This window comes from Coloeus monedula (genome assembly GCF_965178545.1).
Source record: "Coloeus monedula genome assembly, chromosome: 14".
Taxonomy (NCBI): Eukaryota; Metazoa; Chordata; class Aves; order Passeriformes; family Corvidae; genus Coloeus; species Coloeus monedula.
Genome location: NC_138794.1, coordinates 6,588,012 through 6,610,780, shown reverse-complemented (window position 1 = coordinate 6,610,780; position 22,769 = coordinate 6,588,012). Strand labels below are relative to the sequence as shown.

The following is a 22,769-nucleotide window of genomic DNA, read 5'->3' as shown; positions in this document are numbered from 1 at the left end:
TCACATTTTCATATTTGCTGCACATTTCTCCATCTGTTATTTTGCCCATTTCATTCAGGGAAAATAAAAAATATATTTAAAAATACACATACACTGAACAGATTCAGACAAAAAATTAGCTTTTTTTTGTTTTAGTTGTATGGCACAATCTTCTGGGAGAAGGGAGGAAGAAATTAAAGTGAATTTCATTTTTCTTTCAGCCACAGAGAGGGATGCTGCAGGCACACGATACCTCTTCGTTACCCACAGTAACCATGAGAAACAAAAGTAAGACAAGTTCCTTTCCCTCTGCTTTGAGTTGTAGTCTGTATCTGCTGTTGTTAACTGTTCTGACAACTGATATTGGATATTATGGAAAATAAGCTTTTATCAAAGCAGGGATGAGAGCATCCTGTGTGCATGCTGAGCAATATTTGAGATTTCAGAAGTTGTACTGAAGTTGTGCAGAGTTCATCCTCTTCTGCAGTGTCCATGTCACTTTAAGCAAATGTAAAATCATCTCAGATTTAGAAAAATTACTTGTCTCTTTTAGCTTGCTGAATGGCTATAGCTGTTAAGGCCACAAAATCTGGAAGATGCACCCTTTGTCCAGGGGTGTCTGACACGGGAAAGAATCCAGCCATGAGTATTAAGTGCAGAGGATTCAAAATACAATTATTTTTGTCTTAATTAAATAGTCTTGGGCTTTGAGGCAGGCAAAATAGAAAGTTTAATTTTGAATAGGAGGAATACTGACAAGCTGTTCCTGACTTTGCTGAGATATACACTGCACTGTAGAGTGACCCAGTGTAACCAAGGGTGAAGAAGAGGTGTGAAATAGCCCAAGCTGGTTTTACAGGGCCATGATTTGATAAGCTTAAGTGGTAAGCTTTGATAAGTGATAGCTTGGAGATCTCTGTATGGAACCACACTATGTGATACAGTTGTACTCACTGTGGTATTTATCGTGAAGTTCAGAGGTGTTGCTCCAGAAAGCAGAAATGCACCTGAAGAAGGAAAAATCTGGAATTAAATGAACAGATTAGTTAAAGGTACGTGAGGGTATAGTGAAATCAGGATTATCATTTCTCTGTGGTACATACTGATAAGAGAAACCCATCTCAAAAAGTTTGACCCGAAGCAGCGAGATTTATATGACTATGGGCCCAGGGAAATAAAAATGCAACAGGGTGGATTGTGACACGTTATTAATTATCAAAAAAGTTAAATTCAGTTTCCCATGTGTGTTTCTGGAGTTGCAGATCCCACCTGGGTATTTCAAGCATAGTGCAGTGAGTTCTGCACAGGGGTCGATGGTCTTCCCTTCCTATGTCTGTTCCTAATCCCCTGGGGTGATTCTAGAAAGAAAAGGCAGTGGATTTTAGAGTCTGGATCCTTTTAAGTCATCATCATCCCAGTTCACAGTGGTTAAGGTGTTTGCATGGGCTGACTGTTCTCCCTCCCTTCCGTTCCAGGCTCGCAGCCGAAGGAGCGCCCGCGCTCCGCGATCCTCGCTCCCGAGGAAAGCACCGTCACCTCCACCTTCAACAGGAGATCACAGCAGCCCACAGCACTCTCCAAAAGTGTCTCCATACAGAACATTGCAGGGTGAGGTTCCTCCCACCACACCTGGCTCTGTGTGTGTGTGTTATCTGACACTGCCAACATAAAGAAATACAGATCTCACTAAAAATAAATTCACGTGCTGCAACTTGTGTTAAAGGTGTGAAAGGGATCACAAACCAGAAATACCCGTGTTCTGTATGATACCATCAGTTGTCTTCTGCACAATCAGATTGTTTGGGTTAGTTTAGTCATGGCAGGAGTTCAGAGGCACAGCTGAGATGGCCTGGTATATTCAAGGCCACTTCACAGGGATGCTTTGGGCTCCACGAAGAAATTCCCTTGCCTTGGGCTGGATACTGAGCACACATTTGCAGCACAGGTACAGTATTAATTTTTGTGTCCATAAGAAGAGGGTGAAGGCACAGAGCTGCACTCTTCCTGTTTTTAGACTGCATTATACATAATTAATTACAAAAAACATAGAAGAAAATCTAATTTATGGTCCCTACTGTAGCTGCATGTTGAGCAGTTCTACATGTGAGGCAGTTGCAGGGCCTGGCATATTCTGGGCACTTTGGATGTCCTGGCTATTCATGGGGAATTTAATTTCAGTCCATTTTTCTGATCTTTCTCAGAGCTAGTGATAAGGACTCTTGTATAGCCTTTGGTGTTGCATTTTTTTGCACTGTTTGCTCCAAGGGCAGTGAGGATGGGACGTGACTGGAATGAAGTTATCCAAACTATAAAACCTCAGGAGTGGTTCTTTATGGAAAGCACCGTCACTCAGAACTGTAGCACTTACAGCTTCTCAAGCTCCAGTGGGTAGTTAGTAAACAACTCATAAAAGCACATTTCTGTACGTAATCGTGCAGTGCTGGCTTTGTTTTTCAATTCATATTTAAAATGCATTTATTCTGCTTATCTGAAAGTACATTTGGCTGGGTTTTTGTCATAAACAATGTTCTGTGTTCTGTTTTTCTGCAGAGTTGGGAACGATGACAGCTTAATACACACTTGGAAATTCCTGTCGCAGTCAACAGACTCTTTACATAAAATCAGCCGGGTTAATGAATCCATGGAGTCACTGGTTGATGAAGGTAAGAGATCTCCATGGCATTTATAGGAAAACGAAGGTCTCAGTGCTGCTTTCCAGAAACAGAAAATCCATTTTCAGCAAGTGTCTTTCTTTATAATGGACAATTAAAGTGCATTTATTTTAATCTTAGAATATTATTATGATAAACTAAAACAAAGCCCCACATAATAATCTCTTTAGCTTGTTGAATTACAGAAAAACATTTAGAAGGTTTTAGTTACAGTTGAGTTGCTTGGAATTTAGCTCAGGGACAAACATTTCCTCTTCTGTTGTGGTTTTTTATTTAACTGCAATGTCGTTGCATTGCAGATTAAGAATACATTATCTGAGCTGGAATTTGGTCTGTGTGAAAATGGTGAACAGGAAACTAGGAAATAACCTTTAAAAGTGTTTTTCATAACTAGTCTTTATGTGGTATATGATCATTTGTGTTCTCAAAGGAGAATGTGTGTGATGTCTGTGGTGGGACTGACAAAGCCTAAACCTAAATAATTAGACAGGAATCTCAAATGGGACAAGTTAATGGCACTTACATTGCTTTGTGAAGGTGCAGACATGAATGAAGGACAGCTCATGGGAGACCTGGAATTAGATTCCAAGCAGCTGGAAGCAGAGTCCTGGAGCCAAGTAGTGGACAGCAAGTTCCTACAGCAGCAATACAAAGATGTTGTCAAACGGCAAGATGTGATTTATGGTGAGACATCTGCACCTTCACTTTACACTCACTGTAGACAGCTCCTTAATGTTCTCACATGGATTTGGGAAGCTTTAGGCAGGTGAATAGGAACATTGCTTTGGTCTCCTCAAAAGCCAAACTCTCATTCCTGAAGTTCCTAGAAACATAATGCATTATGTGAGAGCTATCTTTCTGCATTTCACATATCCAGAAGCCATCAAAAAAACCCAGAAATTGCCTCTCCTCATTTATCTGCTGATGACTTTCAGATTGGGTTGCAGCACAAGGAGCTAGATAGGAAGTCTTTTCCTGAGGGATTCAGGAGCCATCCTGTATGGCAAAAGTGGGGTATGTGGAGGCTGGCAGTGAGGTGTTAGGAAGGAGAAGGTACCAGGGCTGAAGGTGAGACCTCAGCAGCAACATCCAAAGCTCTCTGTTGTGAGACTCCTCTTCCCCCCCGTTTCTCTCACTCATGAAGCTCTTGACTGATGTTACAATTCCTGACATGAAATTTTCTGGAGCCACTTAGAGAAACCCAGTTATTGGAAAAGCTTTCTAATGGCAGCTTTTCCTTGTGCGGTAACCAATGAACTCTTGTCCTCATCCTATCCAGAGCTAATGCAGACAGAAATGCACCACGTCCGCACCCTGAAGATCATGAACGACGTGTACAGTGCAGCCATGTTAAAGGAGCTGCAGTACGATCAGCAGGTTGTGGACAAAATCTTTCCCTGCCTGGAAAACTTGCTGCACATCCACAGTCAGTTTTTCCAGCGGATTCTGGAAAGGAAGAAGGAGTCACTGGCAGACAAAAGTGAAAAGAACTTTGTTATCAGGCGGATAGGTGACATCCTAGTGAATCAAGTAAGTGCTGGAAAATGTTTGCAGTTCTGAGAACACAGCTGAAAGCCAGATGCTTTTCCTTCCCTCCTGTTTGTGCCTGTCAGATAAACACAGCTGATGGCACCTTTACTCTTCACACATAAAAATCTCTGCCTCTGCTTTTTGAAGCACTTTTTGCTCTTTCAGAGGAAGGTCCACTGTTGAAAATGAATTTAGTTCGTTTTCTGGGAAAGAGAAGCATTCAGTGACAGGCACAAAACAGTTTGACCACAGCCTGGAGCATAGGCAGGAGCTCACAGCAAAATATGCCCAGTGTGTTTCTTGGCTGCATTACTGACCTGGTGTTTAACTCGGGGTGGGTCATTTTATTTTTCTTTATCCACAGCTTCTGTCTTCTTTTTGTCTGTCTTGAATTTTTGTGGTTGTCTTTTAAGCCCTGTGAGTGGAATCCCAAATTTTGCTGTAGGTGTGAGCTCAGTGAAGTCCCAAAATCAGCCCTTTACTTTCTAGACATCTGCTTGCATGGTTGAGGATGCTTTGGACTAGTTTGATTTGATCAAGTTCTTCTGAGAGCCTGGCAGGCACTGCTGGGACATCACCCCAGGAGCTCAGTGCAGGTTGGAGCTGTGTGTCCCATTCCCTGCAGTTTTCTGGGGAGAACGCTGAGCGAATGAAGAAAACGTACGGCAAATTCTGCGGGCATCACAACGAGGCTGTCAATTACTTCAAAGATCTCTACTCAAAGGACAAGCGCTTTCAGGCATTTGTCAAGGTAGGACCTGGCAGAACAGACGTAGCCAATGGAAAAAGCATGTCCTTTCTGCACTCTGGGGAGTGTTTTGCTGTAGAACTGAAATTTTCATCTTTGTTCCTTAGAAAAAAATGAGCAGCTCCCTGGTGAGGCGTCTTGGGATCCCTGAATGTATCTTGCTGGTAACACAGAGAATCACAAAGTACCCGGTCCTTTTACAAAGGATACTGCAGTACACCAAAGGTAGGAACCAGTTCCTCTATTCTAAGCACGTGGTTTTTGTCCAGTGTGAATTTTTTGGATCCTTTACAGCTGAAGCAGATTTTATTACCAGCTAATCGAGCCATTGTTGTCTCACACCACTGCAACGAGATCACTCAGTTCCATACCTCCATTTAGGATTAGTTGTTTAGGTACCTTGATTTAGCTAATTATGGAGCAACATGCCTAGGCTCCAAAGTCTCCGGGTTTGCTTTTTTTGCTAATGGCTAAAATATGTGGCTAATTTGTGCATTTGATCTATACTGTCTCATATACAAAGTATATTGGAATATTCCCCAGCATCAACCATGTATATGTAAAAGCTCTTATGAAACTCTTTAATGGGGAAAAATGTCTCATTTAAGTATTAAAAAGTTATAATGTGGGAACTTGGGAGAAGAGGAAGGAAGGAAGTAAAATTGGGAAGCCAGACTGCACAAAGTCAAATCAAGATGTTTCTGTTTCTTTTTTAAAGAAAATGAAGTGGAGCATGAAGACTTGACTCAGTCATTAAACCTCATTAAAGATGTGATTGCTGCAGTCAATAGCAAAGTCAGCAATTATGAAAAGAAAATGCGTCTTGGGGAGATTTACAACCGGACGGACAGCAAGTCCATCATGAGGATGAAGAGTGGCCAGATGTTTGCAAGAGAGGATCTGAGGCATCGGAAACTCATCCGAGATGGGCCTGTTTCACTAAAGAATGCAGCTGGCCGGTTAAAAGGTAAGACTGTCCTGCCTTCTGCTATGGAAGGAAGCAGCACACCCTCTCTGGGTGCAGGATTAGTCCTCAGATTGGTGCCTCCACCCTTTATTTATTCTTCTGCTTTGACAGATTGTGACAGCTTTCCCTTGCTGTACCCCTGCTCCCCCATTGCATTTCCAATTCCTTGTGTGGGTTCTGGGGCAATAGATAGCTGCTTTTCTTCCTGGTGGCTGTGTGCCTGCTAAAGGCTCTGGTGGCAGTGACACTTCAGTGTGTCAGCCAAGGAGCAGAGTTGCTGTGGGATGCTCTGGGCCAGGAGGACACGATGGGGCTGCAGTTGCCAAGAGCACAGAGTCAGATCTCCGTGCCTGTGCCACAGTTCCAGGAATTGTTCTGGCTAAATCTGGAACCCAGCCTCAGCTTCCCAGGCCCTTCCTTCACCCCAAGGGCTGCAGCAGGGCTGCAGCAGTGCCATCCCAGTTTCACTGGGATCCAGGGAGATGTCCGAGGCATTTGTTGCTCTTGAACCTTTAGAGCTGTTGACACAAACTGTTCAGGAGAGGCTCTGGTGTCCCTGCAGCTGCCTCTTATTGGGTCAGTGTTTCCTTGAGTTGCTTTTGGTTTGTTATCAGGTGGAAGAAGTTTTTTTGAGGTGCTGTGCACTGAAGTTCTCCACTGAATTAAACACTAAATCTCCCAAGGAATCCTTCAGCTGGGACCACAGTAGCAGTAAGAGCAGACAGGGCTGTGCCTCAGGCTTGGCAGGAAGGCTGGGCTTCCCCTCCTCCCTGCAGCATTAGCTGATTAAATTACGGTCTGTGGGCATGAATGGGGCCTGGGAGCCTGATGCCGTGCTGTGCAGGGAGGTGGTGATAACATGGAATTCCAAATGGGGTATGATTTATTTTGAGGTTTTTGAAGCAGGAAGTTTACAGATGATTTCTAGGCACCCGAGACTACTACTGCCTTTAGATGGTGGATGAAGCAAGTTCTGGTGCTGTTGTGAAATCGTGATAAGCACAGGCTCCATTTGCCTTTCTTGGTCATAGAAATGCGCAAACATGTCTGTAGTGCAAACTCCCAGTGAGGGTAGGCCCTGCAGGCAGGCTGGAGACCCAGGGACAGAGTAGATCATTCACATATTCAGGTTATTTTGTGGTATTTGAAATGGAGCACTGAAAATTATAGGATAAACTTACATTTAAAGCGTTTTAGTATTTCCCCTCTCACAAAGTGCATGGAACAGAGAAAAGGGAGTCAAATGCCACCTTTTCAAACCTCCCCGAGCCTGGATTTCATTTTGCAGCTTTGCTTAAAGTTTAGTGGTTCTTTTATCTGGAATGGATTCTGTCTTCCCAAAACAGACTGGAAGGATTTACCCATGGGATGGTTTAAGTTTTTGGTTTACTTCCTTTCTGTCACAAGATTTCCCAAGTATATTACACAAAACCTCTTTGTACCGAGGGGTCTGGGTGGGGCATTACACTTGGTAGTTGCTGTGCAACTTTATGATATGTTATTAGGAGACTTGGAAGGCTCTACGTGTACTCTGGGAAAAGACTGATTTAAAATCTTCTGTTGGCTTGAGGTTGTGTTTCCTTCTCCTGTGAAAGAAAGCCAGGTCCTGTGTCTCACGCAGGCTCCCCTTGGAGCTGTGTTTGTCTGAGAGCAGAATTACTGGTGGCTCCTGAAGTCAGTATTTCCTGGGAAAGAAACTGTAGCTGACAAATGTTGTTATTGCACGATAATTTACACCCTGCAAGCCACTCATCAAGAGAACCATAAAACCCAAAACTTCCTGTGCAGATATTTTGCTTGAGGGCAAAAATATTGATTGTTTGAGAAAACAGAGCTTCTATTGAATAACTGTCTCTGGCTTTCACTGTTACGCCCATGTCTTAACTGGTAGTGAGCATGTGGCTGGAGAGGAGCACCCCTGCTCTGATGGATGAGAGCAAATCTTGCAGCATGCCCTGGAGCTGATGTGTCCTGCTTAATGCAAAGCTGGTTCAGAGCTAACCTGACCTGGCATCTCCAGGAACTGCCCTTGCTCCTCCTGCTAACTGGAGGCTGATCCTGCTTCCAGGATTTGCAGAACCAGCCCTGCTGCTCCCCAACACTGGTGTTACTACAAGAATTACATCTGTTCTGGGGTGGGTTGTGTGGTTATACTCCACTGGTGTGCTTCTTCTTTTGCAGAAGTCCAGGCTGTTCTCCTCTCTGACACGCTCGTGTTCCTTCAGGAGAAAGACCAGAAGTACGTCTTTGCCTCACTGGTAAGGCTTCAACCTTCTTTCCTTCTTGCTTTTTCTCTATAAGAGACCCGTGATGTTGTGCTGTGCAGCAAAGCCAGCCATTGCCTGCTAAACAACTTAATTTTCTTGCTCGGAACATTTTTGTTTGCTGAGCAGACTCCGTTCTTTTTGATGGGAAAACATGTCTTCATGCCCCACCTCCCCTTCCTGCAGCTCCTTGGCACAGCTGATAATTGGCCTTGAAAACCTGCCTGTCACTCGAAACACTTGTGCATTGCAATTTGTGCACACTGGAGCAGTGACTGAGGTGGGAGGGGGTGAGGGCATAATGCAAGCATTGTAAAAGTAAACCTCAGCAGAAGGAAATGTCTGAATACGTTGGGAGCTGCTGGGGGGGGGAACAGTGAGGTGAAATGCCAGGGCAGTAAATCCAACAGAACAGCTTGAAAAGAAATGTTAGAGAAATATATTTGTAATGTGCAGGAGCAAAAACATTAGGTTTGAGGGTAGGTGCCTGAAAACAGCTGGGCACACTGACCTGCTAAAGAAAACCTGGAGTCTGCTGGGATGTACCTTCCAGGCATGGTCTAGACTGGCTAAACCTAGTGACCTTTCCACTCTTTGAGCATTTTGAAAGCTGATAATTTGTTATTCCAGTTCCAACAACCCTCTGCACGGGCTCAGTGCCCTGCACAGGGGAAGCTGATTTGCATACAAGTCCTGCTAGTGAACCAGATCACCGCAGCTGTAGCATGTGGTACAATGCACAAAGGGGCTGACTCGTGTGCAGATGACAGAGCAGCCTGGGGACGTTGTAACCCAGCAGGCTGATGGCACAGAGACCATAGCACATAGTGAACATCATCTCACACATGAGTTCTCACATAGGAGTCAGCTGTGAGCTTCTGAGAACAGCAGAGGTTTTGTGGGATTTGAAAACAAGGTGTTACTCTATCCTGGAGAGAGATGGTGAAGATACTGAGTGTGAAGCAGGCTAGCAAGCTGCACCAAGTGCAAGGAGCTGTGATATTAATGACAGGGAGAGTGTGGGCAGCAGGAAATGGGTTCAGAGCAAAATATGGTACAGTTTACAAAGCCACAAAGTCAATTTGAAATGAATTCTTTCTTGAAAGGGAGTGAGGTGAAATTGCTTTTCCTACAGAGATGTTGGAGGAAAGCAGAGCCTTCCCTTTTGTTTGACCCCATTTAAATTATTTGGGTTTTTTAGTTAGCCGGTAGGTTCAGAAAATGTTTACACCCTGAGAGTACATGTAGCACTATGGTTTATTGGGGACCTTTTCAATGCTAGTTTGAATCTGGGAGCTAGCATCGGTCACCCTTCTTACCCATTTCATTCCATCTGAAGGACCAGAAATCCACTGTGATCTCTCTGAAGAAGCTGATTGTACGAGAAGTGGCTCATGAAGAGAAGGGTTTGTTCCTGATCAGCATGGGTGGAAAAGATCCCGAAATGGTGGAAGTCCATGCCAGCTCCAAAGAAGAGCGTAATGGCTGGATACAGATCATTCAGGACACCGTGAACACCATGTAAGACACCCAGCTGTTCTTGTGAGGCAGGGGTGCACTGGGTGTGTTCCTGTAGTAATTGAGCCGTGTCTCCTGTCCAGGGATAGAGATGAAGATGAAGGAGTCCCTTGTGAGTCTGAGTTTGAAAAGAAATTGTCTGATGCGAAAGTGAGAGGACTGAAAGGTAAAATCTTCCTGGAACAGAGCTGGGGAACAGGTGTGGAAAAATGTAAGGGAGTGTTTGGGTTGGGTTTCATGATCGAACAGTGACTTTTTTCAATCCTGCATCCAGCAAATAACTGTAGTCCTGGTTTGCAGCTCACCTTCCTTGCATTATTTATTTCCTGAGCCTGCTGGGTGCCGCTGCTGTGCCAGATTGCCCAGGGCACTGTCGTGCTGCCAAACCCAGCACATATTGTCAGGCTCCACTAGATGGGGCCAATATCTCAGGAATCGCTCAAGTTTCCTTGCCAAAGCTTTTATTTTCTGTCTTCATCCCTATTTTCCGTTCACCCCCACAGAACAACTTCAGCAGAAGGATAAACAGATCCTGATCTTGCTGGAGGAGAAGACGAAGATCTTCCGGGACATGGCAGACAGTTCTGTGCAGGAGGAGATGCCAGGCTCCAGGCTGCTCTTCAGAGCCAACACAGAAGAGGCTCCAAAAGGAGAGGCCATCATGAAAACTGCAATAAATGAAGGTGAGCCAGTCAGGTGACACATAAATTACATTAACCAACACACCCTTCAACTTGAGTTCTCAAACACCAGTTCTGCAGGGGACATCTTCTCTTTGTCAGTATAACAAGATAAGGAGAAACTGCTTTTCCTGGTATTGTCTCAGGGACAGGTCATGAGGATCAGGAAAGGAGCCAGATATTGGGGGGTGTTGAAAGAGGGCAGAAAAGTCAGCACAAAGAAAACCATGCATTGAACCTGCTTTGGGGTCAGGAGCAGCATGGGATTTATCCTTGTCTGAAATTTGGACCATCCAGGCTTTTGCTGTGCTTCAATCTCAGCAAGATGTGAGGGTGGGGCTTGGGTTCCAGCAGGCGCTTGTGGTGCCTGCAAGGGACAAGCAGTTCTGTTGACAAAGGCAAGGGTAGGTGGAAACTCAGGCAGCTTTCCAGTATGATCTTTGGAGAGGTTGAAAACTATTAAATGCCATTGCCAGAGCACATTGGGGTTGCCTGGAGGAAGAGAGGGAGGTGTAAGCTTGTGCAGAGCTCCAAAAGTTGGAGTTAGTGGTGAGACAGACTGAGTTTTTGCAGGGGCAGTGTGTACTGTTCATATCATTGTCACAGAAACCTAGATTCTTTGTACAGCAAAGAATTTCTAACCCGAGTTCAGGCAGGGATGAAAATAGCTCAGAAACCTGCGGTGGGCTTTAACAGAGACATCATTGCTTTTTCTCAGTTGAACTGCTGCAAGACCTGGTGAACAGGAGCCTGGGCACTGCTCTTGGACAGCAGGTCAGCAGCACTGCCATGGATCAGGAGGGAGGAGTTGGCCCCATCTCACTCCCTAGAAGGGCAGAAACTTTTGGAGGATTTGACAGTCATCAGATGAACGCCTCCAAGGGTGAGTAGTTCTATGTGTGCACATCAGAATTTGTTAATAATACATGTCATCATATCCTCTTGCTTCAGAAGGACTTCAACTGGTGGTTTGGGTTTCACAACTCCTCTCCAACAATAGTTGATAGATTAAATCACAGATTAGGAAAAAAACCTGTGTACAGGTGGGGTGATGGTAGCTGAGAACCTGTGGCCACATGAGGGTTAAACATCTGAACTCTGCACTCCTCTCTGTGCTCTAAGTTATACTTGCTATTTTACTTACATGCCACATAAAAGCATTTGGCTTCTCAATAAATTAGTTTCTTCATGTTATTATTGTAAAATCTACAGCTCTGTTCTTTGTTCTGCACTTTTCTTCTCAGCAGGAGCCTGATGCTGTTGCATTTACAAATGGATGTGGATATTGCTGAATCAAACACCTTCTCCCCTGTCTCTGCTCTCTATGCATTTGTGTTGCACCTACATCTGCATGTATTATTCCTGCAATTAGGTCTCTCCCAAAGAAATGCGTGACTACTTATTTCAGCTGCATAGTTGGCTGCTTCCCAATGCCCTCTTTCTTTGCTCTAGTCATCAGAAACTTCCTTGTCCTCAAATTCCTTTCTCTGTGGTCTCGTTCGCACTCCCAATACAACCAGTTTTGCTGTGCTAGTGTCTGTCTCAGCACTGGGATCATTGGACCTCGTCTGACCTCCTGCATTAAAGGAGCAGTGTTAGCTCCAGACAGTCAGACATGAGAACTATGTAGAGGTTTTCCCAGCTCTGTTGGAGAGCTGCAAAGCCCTCCACAGGCCTTGTCATCATGATGACAAATATACTCGCACTGGAGGGGTTTGTTGAGGGTTGTGCCTCTCTCTGTTGCAATGATGAATGGGACAACCTCAGGCTGTTGCCCAGATCTAAGTTTTCTGTAGAAATAGCCTCTTATGAATTAGATTCTAATTCAGTAGTTTTAGGGTCTTGGGAGATTCTGGGATAAGAATGCAGGGCCTATTTGTTCTGCCCAGGAGGTATGAAACCTGGCATTCATCTTCAGTTCTTCTGTTCACAACCTGTGAAACCTTGGGCAAGGCTTATAACCTGACACCCCTTCATTGTCCCCTCCAGCAAAGCAGAAGGGAGGAGTTTCCTCCTGCAGAGAGGTGGAAGGTCCCAGGATGTGGCGCAGGAGAGCAGGTCTGTTAGGAGGCCTGGAGGATCAGCCTCTAATAGCAGAGCCAGCCTCAGGGGTGGGGGGAGGAGAGGGCCTTTGCACCAGGTGTCCTTCATGCTGCTGCAGAATCAGGTGTATGTAAAGTTGTTTGTCTTTAAGAGTGGGAGAAGGAAGGGTTTTCCCCATGGACTGCATCTCAGCTGGCAAGGGGAGTACAAGAGTCTTGGCAAGAGCTAGAGGATGGAAGGTCTGTGTGACTCCTTTTCAGCAGAAGGGCAGCACAGGGGGAGGGTCAGAGCCCTCCTGTCCTCACAGGTCCATTCAGTCCTGCTCAGGAGCACTGATATGAGCCATCCGGGGGCAAGTTAGAAAGAGAAGCCCAGTGTCCCTTTGAAGATCCAGGTATCTGATAGCTAAGGTTAATGATAAATTGTTAGCATAGAATTACACAGGGTGTTGCACAGCGGTATCTGACCCAGATGTAAATTAACTTGCACAAGAGAGGCATTGAAACTATACCTGCAATAATATACCCTGATATGATTCTCTTATCGTCCTCCATCTGCTCTTATGCTGCCTCATGTCTTCTCAGCAAGTATTCTGTGGTAGCAGACAGCAGTGCAGGGGCTAGACAGAGCACCAGTTAATAGCAGTGTGCCGAATTTATCAGCACATTCTCTGAAACCAAAGCCAATCCTAATCTAAATTCACATCCACTTTTTCTGGTAGTGCTGACGTGTTCCGTATATTTAGGGCTCAAATGCTTTTAGTTAAAATGTCAAGAGCTCTGTGTCCGCTTTTGTGGAACATGGTGAGTTTCCTGTATTAAATTTCTCAGACTTTAGCAAGTTCATCTCTGCCTTAAAATGTTGAATAACTAATGTCAATGCTGGCTTCTTCCTTTAGGTGGAGCGAAAGATGAAGGCGACGATGCTCAGGACCTTCGGAGAACAGAGTCAGACAGCATTTTAAAGAAGGTACAGCTTAGTTTGTGCATCTGCTACCACTGAATTCAGATTCCAGGAGTGATAGTTCTAGCCTTGAAAAATGCCTGAAAATTTCTTGACAATTAGATACATCCTAATAAGTTAAAAATAAGACGTGAAATATGCGGCCAAAACCACCTTCTTGAAAACCACTGCGAATCAGTTGTGCTCCTTAGTGGCACAGGTTAGCTACCATCTGTCTGTGGGTCAGCCAAAGCCTATGTTTCATTATGCATTGTTATTGAAATGATGAGGTCAGCTACAACCTTGCATCTTTTCTTTCTGGGGATCAATGCGTCACATAACTGCAAAATAATACCTACTTAACACTTCATTGTATATGATTCTAAGGAGCCTAAAAAAATGCATGAATTCTCCCAAAATGGAAGGTGGAGGGGAGTGTTTAATGGATATGTCATTAGTTCAGCTTCAGAAGACATTTACTGGGATTTTTCATTGTCCTCATATTAAATTTGTGATCTTGTCACAGGGTGGAAATGCTAATTTGATGTTCATGCTGAAAAGGAATAATGAGGTAAGAATTGATTCCATTGCTCAGCTGTTTCCTTCATTTAAGTGGCTAGAGAATTTGTCTCAATAGGTGATAATGTAGAAGAAAACACATTTAATTTGCTGAAGCACATCAAGACTTTTAAATACATTAAGCTGAACCCACTGTGTCATCTGTTTGTTTAACCTTGGATGTTTAGACAGGGAATTCACTGATTGTCATCTGCTTGCCAGCAAGATGATATGTGCTGATTATAGGCAGCAAGGGTTAATTACCACCAGGATGCACAAGGCTGTATTTATTGTGCATCTGCAGACAGAGAGAGTTTAATTTCATGTTGCAGGTGCAGTGAATTGGGGCAATTAGATGTCTATTCTCCCTTTGATACACATTCATAACTCCCAATTAGCATTAATGACAAAATGAGAAGCAGTTCTCTTAATACTGGCTATCACTCCACTACTGCAAATACTGAAGTGCTTTTTATTCTTCTTAAAATTAATTGTAGGATATGAGAGATTCAGAGAAATTTTTAGCTAGGCTAAATTTAGGGATACGACATCACTCCAAAGTAGCTTGCTCTGTATTGATGCACGAGGTCTTTGCATTTCTGTATTTTCAGAAAGCCTTCAGGAACACACCTGCTGCACTTGTGTGCCTGCTGTAGTGCAGCTTTTCTGCCTGGTGGCAGTGGGACTTGTATGGGTCAGCTGGGGGGAGAAGGGTACAAATAGTCCACATCTATTTTAAGATTGCTTTTTTTTTTCGCCCCTTGGAATATATTCCCTGAAATTTTTAAGTGAACTTCTGGGCTTCATCCCAATTATTCTGCTTGTTCTTGAGCAAGCTGATGCTTTGGGAAATGGTTTGCAGAGGCAACTCAGGACTTCTCATGAGCTGTGTGCCATGAGGTACCTATGCAGATGTTCCTTCCTCTGCTGCACTGACAGCTAGGGAAGGGAGGAAGATGATGCCAGGTACTTCTGGAAGATGTCCAAGGGATGTACTGGTGTACTGGGGGGTGATGCAGTCATTGCAAGGGAAGAGTGAGGAAAAGCAGGGTGCAGAGGGATGGCTGTGCAGTTTGTCAGACCCACTGGTGGGACACAGAGCAAGAGAGGGTGCTGTCCACGTACCCAGCACTCGGTGAGATCTAACAGCAGCGCTTCTGTTTTCTCGCAGCAGGTCCTCCAAACTATTACCAGCCTCCATAAGCTGCTCAGTGCTTTGCAGGTAGGCTTAGCCCTTCACCCTGCCCCCACACACTGCTTGCCTGAGCTGCCAGTCATGCTTTGCCCCTTGTCTCCCCTTCTCCTGTCACATCCCTGCATGGCTGGACACTCCACGGCCACCTTACAGGCTGTGGGAATGAGCTGCTGCCTTAGAGAACCAGTGCTGGCCTGAATTTGGGAAGCTGCTGGGGGAGATGCTTTGCCAGCATGCTCTGGTAACCCAGCTGCCAGGCAGCAGTGCTGGGCTGCAAGTTTGGTGGGAGAAGAAGGGGTTCAGTACAGCACCCTGAGTTTTTCAGGGATGGGCCTCTTCCCACAGAGAGGATGCTGCAGTGATTTCTGTCTCCTCTCTCCCAGGGTGTGGTGCTGCAGCAGGACACCTACATCGAGGACCAGAAGCTGGCTCTGAGCGAGAGGGCTCTGAGCCGAAGCTTCTTCCGGCCCAACTCGCTGCTGGAGCAGGAGAAGCAGCGCAACCTGGAGAAGCAGCGCCAGGAGTTGGCCAACCTGAAGAAGCAGCAGACACAGCACCAGGAGGAGAGGCGGAGGAGGGAGAAGGAGTGGGAAGTCCGGGAGAAGGAGCTGGCAGAGCAGGAGGCCCAGCTGGCCCAGCGCGAGGAGCAGGTGCAGAGGCTGAGGCAGGAGCTGGAGCGGGAGCGGGAGGAGCTGCAGGTGAAGAAGGCGGCCTACCAGCTCGACCTGGAGAGGCTCCGCACGGCGCAGAAGCAGCTGGAGAGGGAGAAGGTGCAGCTCAAGCAGGACGTGGAGCGATTTGCTCAAATGCGGCAGGAGTCTGACCACAACCAGGTAAATTACGCCAACAGCCAGGCTCCCAGGGAAGCTGGTCCCTGCAGGGAGCTCCCAGCCAACCCCTGGGTGAACTGTGTGCCCCTCACAGGGCACACAGCTGGTGGAAGCCCAGCCCAAGACATGTGGGGCCTGGTATTTAAAACTGGCTCTTCCCTTGCATGTGATGTGCAGTGCTGCATTTTTTGCACCTCTGGAGCTGCTGAGGGACTGCCAGTGTTGGTGCTTCATGGTGTATTGGGGGTGCCTGGCCAGTGCTGGGCAACCTGAGCTCTGCCCATGTCCCTGACTGTGTGTTGTGGGATGGCAGAGAGGAGGTGGCAGGCTCCCAGGGAAAATGCCCTAGGCAATCCCAGGAGGTTGACCCTGCCTGATGTTGGCCTTCGCCCCACGAGAGCTCTGGGGAGTGGTCAGGCAGAGGAGACATCCTTGTCAGACACAGCCTGAGCGTTGTGGGTAACCTGCAGCCTCCAGCTGTCCCAAAAATCACCTGTGAGGCTGATAACTGCAGAGCAAGGCTGTTTGCATGCTGACATCCATCTCCAAAAGCATTCTCCATATCCAGCAAAGAGACGGCATTGCCCTTGTCCTGAAAAGAGCACCTGCAGTCCAGTTGTGGCTCAGTGAGCAGAAGTCCCCAGCTCTGCTGGAAGAGGCTTCTGGTGTCTGGCTGCGCACAACCACAAAGAAAAACCCACACACAGATCCTGCTTTGGGCATTTTTCAGTAAGCTAAGGTTTAATTCTTTACAACTGTGCAGCAGTGTGATGGAGAATAAGCATCATTGGCAAAACACGGGCTGAATTTAATCCTTAAGCCTGTTGATCATTTGTTTGTTCATAACTCACTAATTCTGATTGTAATTTGCTTAGAGATGTAGCAGAATTAGTTTATAAATGTTGCATTGCAGAATGGAAATGATTTTGGGTGCCTGAACAGCCTAATTGTGGAGCTGAGCAGTGAGCTCTGAAAAGCTAATCACCAGAGGAGGCCCTGCTCCCTCCCACCCAGCCCCTGATCAAGCCAGAAGTTTTCCAAGCAGACAGTGAAACTGTTCCAGCTCCAAGCACTTGTAGACAAGGGGGCATGGATGCAGTGGGAGAGGCTGAGAGGTAAAATGCCTGCAGGGCCTGAGAGATTTAGGAGAAGGAAGCACCTTCTCAAGGCAGGTATCTGACTGACATTGCAGAGCTATTAATAGAGGGTTCAGTCGAGCTTTGTTGGGCTTGTTTTGATCTTCCCTTTGAATGTGCAAGCTCAATTACATCCTGAGACAGCCGTTAGGAAAAAAAAAAAAAAATCAGGAAAAATGCTTTTGCTTTCATCTTTTGCTTGGGAAGGCTTCCTTTGACACATGGTGCTCCCGTGCTGTGTGCTGGCGTTCATTCCCAAAGAGGCATGCTGCTCCTTGGCCTCCTGCCACCATCTGTGTGTGCAAACGATGCAGGGTGAGTCTTGCTATTGAGATCTTAGAGAATATTTGCCCTTGGCTTGTTGATACATAGCATAGTACATGTAGGAGCAAAAGATAGTGGAGTGTTACTCTTTGTATGCCTCATTTCTTCATCTTGAACAGAGAGGGCTTTTCTCTTTACTTTGCCTGGATGGGGACAACGTTTTACCTGGTGAATGGGCTGGATGTTCACAAGAACAACCTCTGTGAGTGGTCTGGGACACACTGTTTCTATCCATGTTCTGTGCTAGCCTATTTCAGGAAACACTTTTCCTTTCTAGGTATCAAACCTACATGAGAAACTTGCAAGAGTCTCCTCCCAGTCCAGCATCGATGAATGCTCCACACAGAAGAGCCCTTCCCTTCCTAAACAAGGGCACTTTGACGCAGAACTGTCTGTCTCCCCCAAAAGGAACAGTCTTTCAAGGACACACAAAGAGAAAAGCACTTTCCATTTGCTTAGCACAACAAACCAGACTAACAAGGCAGCTGAGGAACAGACCCAGATGCCTACTCGCCTCTTCAGTTTAGCCAAACCAAAGGAGAAGAAGGAAAAGAAGAAAAAGGGCAGGGGACATCGCTCCCAACAGTCTGGTGAGTGTCAGGAGAGCTCACAGGTGTTTTTTCAGGGTTGGTAAGTTGGCTGTTTTCCTTCAGCCATAAAACTTGTGGGAGCCACAAAGTCTGGCTTTAAATGAGGATGGTGACGCAGGGATGGGGAAGACCAGCTGTTCTGAGTGGAGTTCCCAGCTTGAAGTGATTTTCCATGGGCTTTTCTGCCTGTTCTGCAGCCCCTGGGGTTGTCAGAGGGACACACTCTGCTTCTTCCCTTTCCTATCCCATGGGCTGGATTCTCTGCTTCAAGGAGGAAAATGTTCTGCTTCAGTGTCTGTCCTTTCAGAAGGAGCTGCTGCTGGGATGCTCCTGGCTGTTGCAGCTCCTGATGTCTGCTTTAGCTCTGTGGTAATTTGGAAGTGATACCCACAAGCCTTCTGGTGGCCTTTCCCTTCCCCTCAAGCTCTTGTTTGGAAAAAAACCATGCAGTTTTTTTTTGTCTGGTAGTTCTGCATCCCCTTAGGAACTCAGAGCTGCAGCTCAAACCTCTGACCCACATGAAATTTGATCACATGCCCTCGGATGACCGGTTTCATTCATGCTAGCTCACTGATGTTTTCCAGCTTGTGCACAGGAAATCTCACCCATTACAAGGTGTAATTTCATGGTAGCTCATAAGGGAACTGAACATCCTTTAAGGAACCCAGTGGATTTGGCAGACAGCGGGGTTTCTGTGCACACGGACCCCCTGGAGGCTCCAGGCATTTTACTCTGCCTGCTGTATCCCCATGTTCCCGTAGTGATTCCCACCTGTTGTTTTTGGGTGCTGCAGATTCTCACTCGTCAGAAGCACCTCCAGAGGGTGAGGAGATCTTCTGCTGAGCATGGACTGTTGCAGTGGTCACTCGTGGCATTGGCACCGTGGACATCTCCCTGCCTGTGACACAGCACGTGGCTGGTGCCTGCGCTGGACAAGCATCTGGAGGTTTTAAATAAAACGTGTTCTGAAGTCTGCTAAGTGGTGGATAAGGGCCTCTCTCCTGTGGTTTTGGGTGAATTCTCCCTGCAGAGGCTGTGCCTGCATGGCTCACAGGACCATCTCCTTGTGCAAACCTGGGGTCAAACGGATTGGGATAGATGTTGTCTGTCTCTTCTTACTGCTAAAGGATGAGAAAATATAGCCTTAAGGGGTCTGTGCCTTCAAATTCCCCTGTACTGGGGAAAAGAACCAAAACCAAGCATTTAGCAAAAGATTAGGACTCTACAAATGGTGCGTACACACTGGCATATATAGATATACTGTACATATACATATATGTATCTATGTATCCACTGGGATATGCTTACAGTCCCTACAGCCCAGGTCCACCCGTGGGGATAGATGATACCTGATGACTTTCAGGGAGTGTGTAGATATTAAATATCTTGCCCTTACTGCTCCGACTGGAACCGAGTGACCTGCACACCCCTTTTGTGCTCGTGGGATAGGGGCTGTTTGGTTTCAGAAGGGTACCTTACACCAGGAAGCAGTAACAGCATTCAGAAGCAACAACCCAGAGGATAAAAAAATAAAATTTAAAATCATTCTGAGCTATTTCTGCAGGACAGAGGAATTAAATGTCAAACTTTGTTTTCAGAGTCAAGCAGGACATCACTGGGTATATTTAAAATGGCACAGAAAAGAGAATTTTGGTAGGCTGGTGAGGCAATCCCAGGGAGCCAGAACAGACAGTGTTCAAATGGGAACAACAGTAAGCAACATTTTTTTACACAATCTGTTTGAGCTCCAGTTCACTTCCTCCCATCCCCAAAGTAAAGATTATCCTTTTGCTGGAATAGAGATCTCCAGTTGCATTTGACATCCCCATATAAGCCTAATGACTTAGTGGAGGGATGGCTGAAAATCTGCTTTTAGGGATCTTTGTTCTGTTCTCTGTATTCTTCTTAGCCTGCTTTTTGTGCTACTGTTTGGCTTCTGTTTCTCTGGATTTTCTCACTTGTCCTGCTCATTTCTGAGGCAGAGTGAGAGCAGCAGTGTCTGAGCAGGTCAGTGAGACATTGTGGGGCAGCGGGGCAAGCTCCAAGGAGATGGCTCCTGTCCCTATGGCTGTGCAATACTGGGCACTTGGGAACCATTTTTGGGGAGAAAAAGGTTCTGATGGACAAACCCCTGTGGGACAGGTCTGGAGTCCAGCGTAGCATGTCCCTTTGGCCTCTGGGGTGAAGTGTCCATGCAGAACAGGAGGGTCGAGGGCAGCTCTTGCTGTGCCAGCTGTGGGGTGTCTGTACAGTTGTTGAACACAGGGATGTGTTCGGCAGGGGAGGAGAAATGCAAAAAGACACACTTTTCTCAAAAATCACCTTTCTTCCAATCCCTGTCAGGAGAATTACCCGAGTGGATTTGTAAATGGTTACCAGCTTCAAAATAGGTCAAGGTTTTGCTCAGAGTTTGAAGCTGTCAGGTGCATTTCCTTTCCTACCAGTTTTTTTTTTTTTCTTTGAAATAACAAATCATTTCTCTTTTTGCACTATTGTTTGATTTCAGTTTGCTCTCAGGCTTGTCACGAGCTGGTGACCCGCAGCAGTTTTCAGAGTTAGTGAGTGCTGACGAGCATCAGCAGCATTGATGGTGAGGTGGATGCTTGGGCTGGGCTGTCTTGGTGCAGGAACCCTGCTTGCTTTGGAAGCTCTCTACACTATTAAGACTCAAAAGAAAAAGAGAAAAAAAAAGAAAGGAAAAAGGGTTGAGGTTTGGGGGTTTTTTTTAATATTATTTGGTGCTTGTTCTTAATTGCAAGCAGGGCTTGCAAAAATATTTATCTTTCATTTTATCTGAAAGAGTTTTTTTAAAAAAGTTTACTTGGTTTTATTTTTTTATTTCTTTTTACTTTTGCTTTTGTTTGGGGAATGATTTGGAGTTTTTTTTCTCTTCCCCCCCCCCCCCTTTTTTTTTTGGTTTGTTTATTTGTTTTGTTTTCTTACCAAAAGATTGGTAAACCAAATGTTCACATCTCCCTGTTTCCTACAAACCATGGGGTTGGGCAGTGCTGCTTTGCAGCTCATTCCATGCCCAAAGTCACACAATTTCACCTGAGAGCTTTCTTCAAGGCAGAGCATCTTCAAGCCAAAAAAAGTCTGGAAAAAGACACAGTGACTTCAGACAAGGCTCCTCCTGTCAATTAGTTTCCTTGTTTTAACATTTTGGTTAGGTTTTCTCATTCCCTTTGGAGGCAAAGGAAAAAGCAAAGCATGGAGTGCCTTGCAGTGATGTGAGGGTCTGGTTGCTCTCCTGAACCCGAGGGGAGCTGAAGGAGGCGTGCTGGTGGTGTGGTGTTACCTTTTTTGTAAGAAAACCACCAACTTCAGAAAGTAACTTCTGCCCTGCTGTTTATACATCTGCAAACGCGAATGTGCCAAGCTGAAATTTTTGGAAACCAAAGCAGTGTGTGGCTCATTTACTGCTGTGTGAACAGAGATCAGGGCACTGGTAGGTCTGAGTTCCCCTCAGCCTGGAACAGCCTTTGCCACTATGAGCTTTTCAGTTTATCCCACTGTCTTTTCCCCAGTCACAGCACATGCCAGATTCACAACACAGCAATGTCCCACGGCTCTGAGAAGGGCACCCAAAGGCAGATGTGTGACCCATGCCAGCAGGGTTGAGTCTCTTCCTGGCTTCACCATCTCTCCTGGCCTGTGCAAATCAAAAAGAGCATTCAATGCCCGAAGTGCAAATAGTATTGGCTAAGTGATCTCCCAAGGTCCCTCCAGTTCCTTGACAGAAACCATGGGTGTGGGTCAGAAATACACTGACCAGAAATCCTGTGTACCAAAGCTGTTTGTGTCTTAAATTCTGGTGGACAGACCTTTGTCCCTGGAGGATGTCTGTTACTGTATGATTCACTTTTTTGGAATGAAGCCTTTCCTCCCACACTGCTTCCTCCTTCTTTCACCTTTAGGAAGGTAAGGGCTTGTTTTTATCTCTTTAGCCTTTTATTTTTCCCATCTCAGGTTTTCTTTGGAAAGGCTTGGCATAGGTTCCTAGAGTCAGATTCCTGCTCTGATCCCTGAAGGTTGTCTAGCATTGTCTGCTAGGGCATGGTCCCAGCTTTACAGCAGCAAAACCCATCCTCTTCCTGGCCTTAAAATTGCATTTGCTCCAGTTCCATGCCTGGCATCCATCCTGCAATTGTTGAAAGGAAACATGCTGCTTCTTCAGCCCAGCCTGTTGCTGTCTAGTTCCCAGAGTCAGTCCCTTGATCCCTTTTGGAGCACCCAAACCACCCTGTTTTGCATTGGGTTCCTGGGACTCAGGATAGGTTCAAAAACATCTGTTTGAAGCCCATGTTGTTGGACGGAGAAGAGGATCCTGCGAGGGCTCTTGGAGCTGTTTGTGCTGGTGTTTCATGGCGGGCAGAAATCAGAGTTGCTTTTCTTGGCCTGGTCTTTGCCACTGCCCAACAGGAGGGGTTTCAGTGTCCAGGGAAAGTGAGGATGTGGGCTCAGACAAGTACAGAAGTGGCCAGTATTAGCTGGGGGTGCCAGAATACCCAGCAGCAGAGAGTAGCTGTAGCAAAGGGTGGGAGACTCAATGGAGTTGTGTGGGGTTGGCCTAAGATTTTTTTATATGAAGTGATCATCTCAACACGTAACTTGATGTCAGTTTGATGCCATAAAGCACTTTAAATGGAACTGGTCTTGCCCCTTTTAATTATGGTTATTTGCAGACAATCAGTTTTGCCATTGCTTTCCCCTCTGTATCCCCCCCCAGCAAAATCAGAGCTGCAAGTAGGTGTGTTCCTGGTGTGGTTTGGCTTTTCCCCAAGAGGGAAAGA

General features: G+C 45.9%; 1 protein-coding gene across 1 annotated transcript in view; it reads left to right on the top strand.

The window, feature by feature from the left end:
- The window catches only part of AKAP13 (A-kinase anchoring protein 13), a 200,941-nt gene extending 181,718 nt beyond the window's left edge, over positions 1-19,223 (top strand). The window contains exons 23-42 of the mRNA XM_082291019.1: positions 201-267; positions 1,455-1,587; positions 2,530-2,642; positions 3,189-3,335; positions 3,931-4,181; positions 4,807-4,932; positions 5,037-5,154; positions 5,648-5,896; positions 8,078-8,154; positions 9,500-9,681; positions 9,762-9,844; positions 10,182-10,361; positions 11,077-11,241; positions 12,348-12,416; positions 13,300-13,370; positions 13,870-13,914; positions 15,073-15,123; positions 15,480-15,929; positions 17,664-17,976; positions 18,770-19,223. Of these exons, the coding sequence (XP_082147145.1) occupies positions 201-267; positions 1,455-1,587; positions 2,530-2,642; positions 3,189-3,335; positions 3,931-4,181; positions 4,807-4,932; positions 5,037-5,154; positions 5,648-5,896; positions 8,078-8,154; positions 9,500-9,681; positions 9,762-9,844; positions 10,182-10,361; positions 11,077-11,241; positions 12,348-12,416; positions 13,300-13,370; positions 13,870-13,914; positions 15,073-15,123; positions 15,480-15,929; positions 17,664-17,976; positions 18,770-18,819 (2,940 nt within the window). The 3' untranslated portion in view covers positions 18,820-19,223. The remainder of the gene's footprint in view (positions 1-200; positions 268-1,454; positions 1,588-2,529; positions 2,643-3,188; positions 3,336-3,930; positions 4,182-4,806; positions 4,933-5,036; positions 5,155-5,647; positions 5,897-8,077; positions 8,155-9,499; positions 9,682-9,761; positions 9,845-10,181; positions 10,362-11,076; positions 11,242-12,347; positions 12,417-13,299; positions 13,371-13,869; positions 13,915-15,072; positions 15,124-15,479; positions 15,930-17,663; positions 17,977-18,769) is intronic.
- The last annotated feature ends 3,546 nt before the right edge of the window (positions 19,224-22,769 follow it).